We start from the raw sequence: 2,278 nt of genomic DNA on the forward strand, positions 1-2,278 counted from the left end.
TGGCGGCGCTCCCACCGAGGGTTCGGATCCCACATACAGACCAGTTCCCGCTCACTGGCTGAGCGAGGTGCGGGCGCAGCACCGAGGGTTGCAATCCCGTTGCCGGTCCCGGTCCGGTACGGGCGCGATAGTGAGGGTTGCGATCCGTTGCCGGACACGAAAAAAGACAAAAAAGAAAAAAAAAAAAAAAAAGAATAAAGAAGTTGAGGTGGGAATGAGCTTCAGTATCTGAGGAATATGAAGAAGGCAGGAAGGGATGGGGCTCTGTGAGCCAGCAGCAGAATGGGAGGAGCGGGGTGGAGGCAGATCATGCAGGACACTGTGAACACTGGTGCAGATCTGAGTTTTAATTCACCTCCCAGAAGCTCAAGGTAAGGATCACAGAAGAAACACGCATAAGTACTGAACTCAGCACCTGGCACAGACGCTCAGCAATGGGGACCACAGCTGCGGGGCCACGCTGACCCACCCTATCCCTGTGCCAGCTCCCCTTCCCACCACCAGCCCCTGCATCGCTTTGTATCCCTCTGGCCCTGGAGCCACTCTGCCCACACTCAGGGCAGGTCACCACCCACCCCAGCTTCCTCGCACCTGATGAGGTTTGTGTTCCATGCGGTACCCCAGGGTCCCCCCCACAGGCCACAGCTCCATAACCCACCCTTTGCTGATCCAAGTCAACTGTTGCACTTGAATCCTTCTGGGGGAGCCCATCCCAGCATGGAGGCCCTACTGGGGTCAGGGAAGGGCACTGGGGATCCCCCGGGACCCAGCTCACCCACTCACGCACCTGCATACCCGTGATGGAGACATGGTGGGACTCCACTGTGGGCCGCCGGGGCAGCCGTGGCGAGGACTGCGGGGAGCTGACGGGTGAGTAGGGCAGGGACAGGCAGATGCAGCGTCCATTCATGTCCAAGCTGCTGCCCTGGCACTGCTCCTGCAGGGAGAGCTTGCGACCGCAGAGGTGGGGCCGGGCCTGGGACCCAGAGGTGTCGAGGGGGACCTCTCGGCCATCAGCCTCCAAGGGTGGATCCCGGGCTAGGCTGAGGTCCACAGAACAGCCTGGCTCACACTCGGTGACCACAATGAAGGACTCCATGCCCAAGCGGATGCTTAAGGACGAGAGGCCTCGCAGGGCCTCACAGGGCTTCTGGCCTTGGCTGCTGCTGCCCCCACCCCCCAGCTCATTCTGGGGGGTGGCCCGGTCACTGGTGGGCTGGCAAGAGACACATGATGACATGGTGCATGGACTTCATCCAACACGCCTGGTCACTCCCATCGGCAGTGGTACCACCTGCAGAGACAAGAAGGGTCAGCCACCTGGACGGCAGGGAGCCTTTCTCCTCTTGGCCCAGGCTGGTGTTTCATTCCTGCCTCAGGCTGACATCCTAAAAAAAATCTTGCAAAATATGATGTGATCTGACCTCTGAGACTATACAAAAAAGTGACTTTGCATCTCCTTATTTTACCTTTTTTTTGGTGGCTGGCCAGTACAGGGTGCATCTCTTTATATATGATGTGATCTGACCTCTGAGACTATACAAAAAAGTGACTTTGCATCTCCTTATTTTACTTTTTTTTTGGTGGCTGGCCAGTACAGGGTGCATCTCTTTAGTTCACACTTTTTTGGGGGGGAGGGGGAGAGGCTGGCCAATTTGGGGATCCAAACTTTTGACCTTGGTGTTATCAGCACCATGCTCCCCTAAGTGAACAACCAGCCAGCCCACATCTCCTTATTTTAAAAGCCGCTTCTCACACATCATGACAAGGATTCCCAAACTCAATTCCTGTAGGAACCAAGTATAAGAAAACCCCCAAATAGAGCACTCATGCCCCCTACAAAACTGGCAGCTACTTCCAGCTCAAGCCAATTGTTGTCCAGCAGAGATCTGGACCTACTATTGCCTGGTTTTCCCCTTTTATTTTTTTCTAGAGAAGCCCTAAGGATGTTATCAGCAATTTTTTCAAATAGTTTTAAATGCTGGGCAAGCCAAATGAAACCCTTCCACCTGGTGACCTCTGGGCTGCATCACCTCACAACGGCAATGATTGAGACAACACTTTACAGTTTACAAAACATCTTCCACATACTAGCATAATCATTTTATAAATGGGGAAACTGAGTCTCAAGAGAGGGAAAGAGACTTGTCTAAGGTCTCCTAATGCAAAGGCTACCCGCACAGCAGTCCGGTCTCCTGGCCTGCCCTCAGGCCAATGATTCTCAACTGAGGAGGGGGGCTCAGGGGTCTCATAAGAGGAAGGACAGTCACCAACAGGG

At 54.3% G+C, this 2,278-nt stretch overlaps 1 protein-coding gene across 5 annotated transcripts in view; it reads right to left on the bottom strand.

The window, feature by feature from the left end:
* CAMKK2 (calcium/calmodulin-dependent protein kinase kinase 2, beta) overlaps window positions 1–1,297 on the bottom strand; it is a 31,888-nt gene extending 30,591 nt beyond the window's left edge. For 3 of the 5 annotated variants that reach the window (XM_008570459.1, XM_008570458.1, XM_008570462.1), the window contains exon 1: window positions 788–1,294. In XM_008570459.1, the coding sequence (XP_008568681.1) occupies window positions 788–1,240 (453 nt within the window). In that variant the 5' untranslated portion in view covers window positions 1,241–1,294. Of the gene's footprint in view, window positions 1–787 lie in introns of all 5 variants that reach the window. The other 2 variants (XM_008570460.1, XM_008570461.1) reach the window with 2 other exon arrangements.
* Between the last annotated feature and the right edge of the window lie 981 nt (window positions 1,298–2,278).

This window comes from Galeopterus variegatus, unplaced genomic scaffold (assembly GCF_000696425.1).
Source record: "Galeopterus variegatus unplaced genomic scaffold, G_variegatus-3.0.2 Scaffold604, whole genome shotgun sequence".
Lineage (NCBI taxonomy): Eukaryota > Metazoa > Chordata > Mammalia > Dermoptera > Cynocephalidae > Galeopterus > Galeopterus variegatus.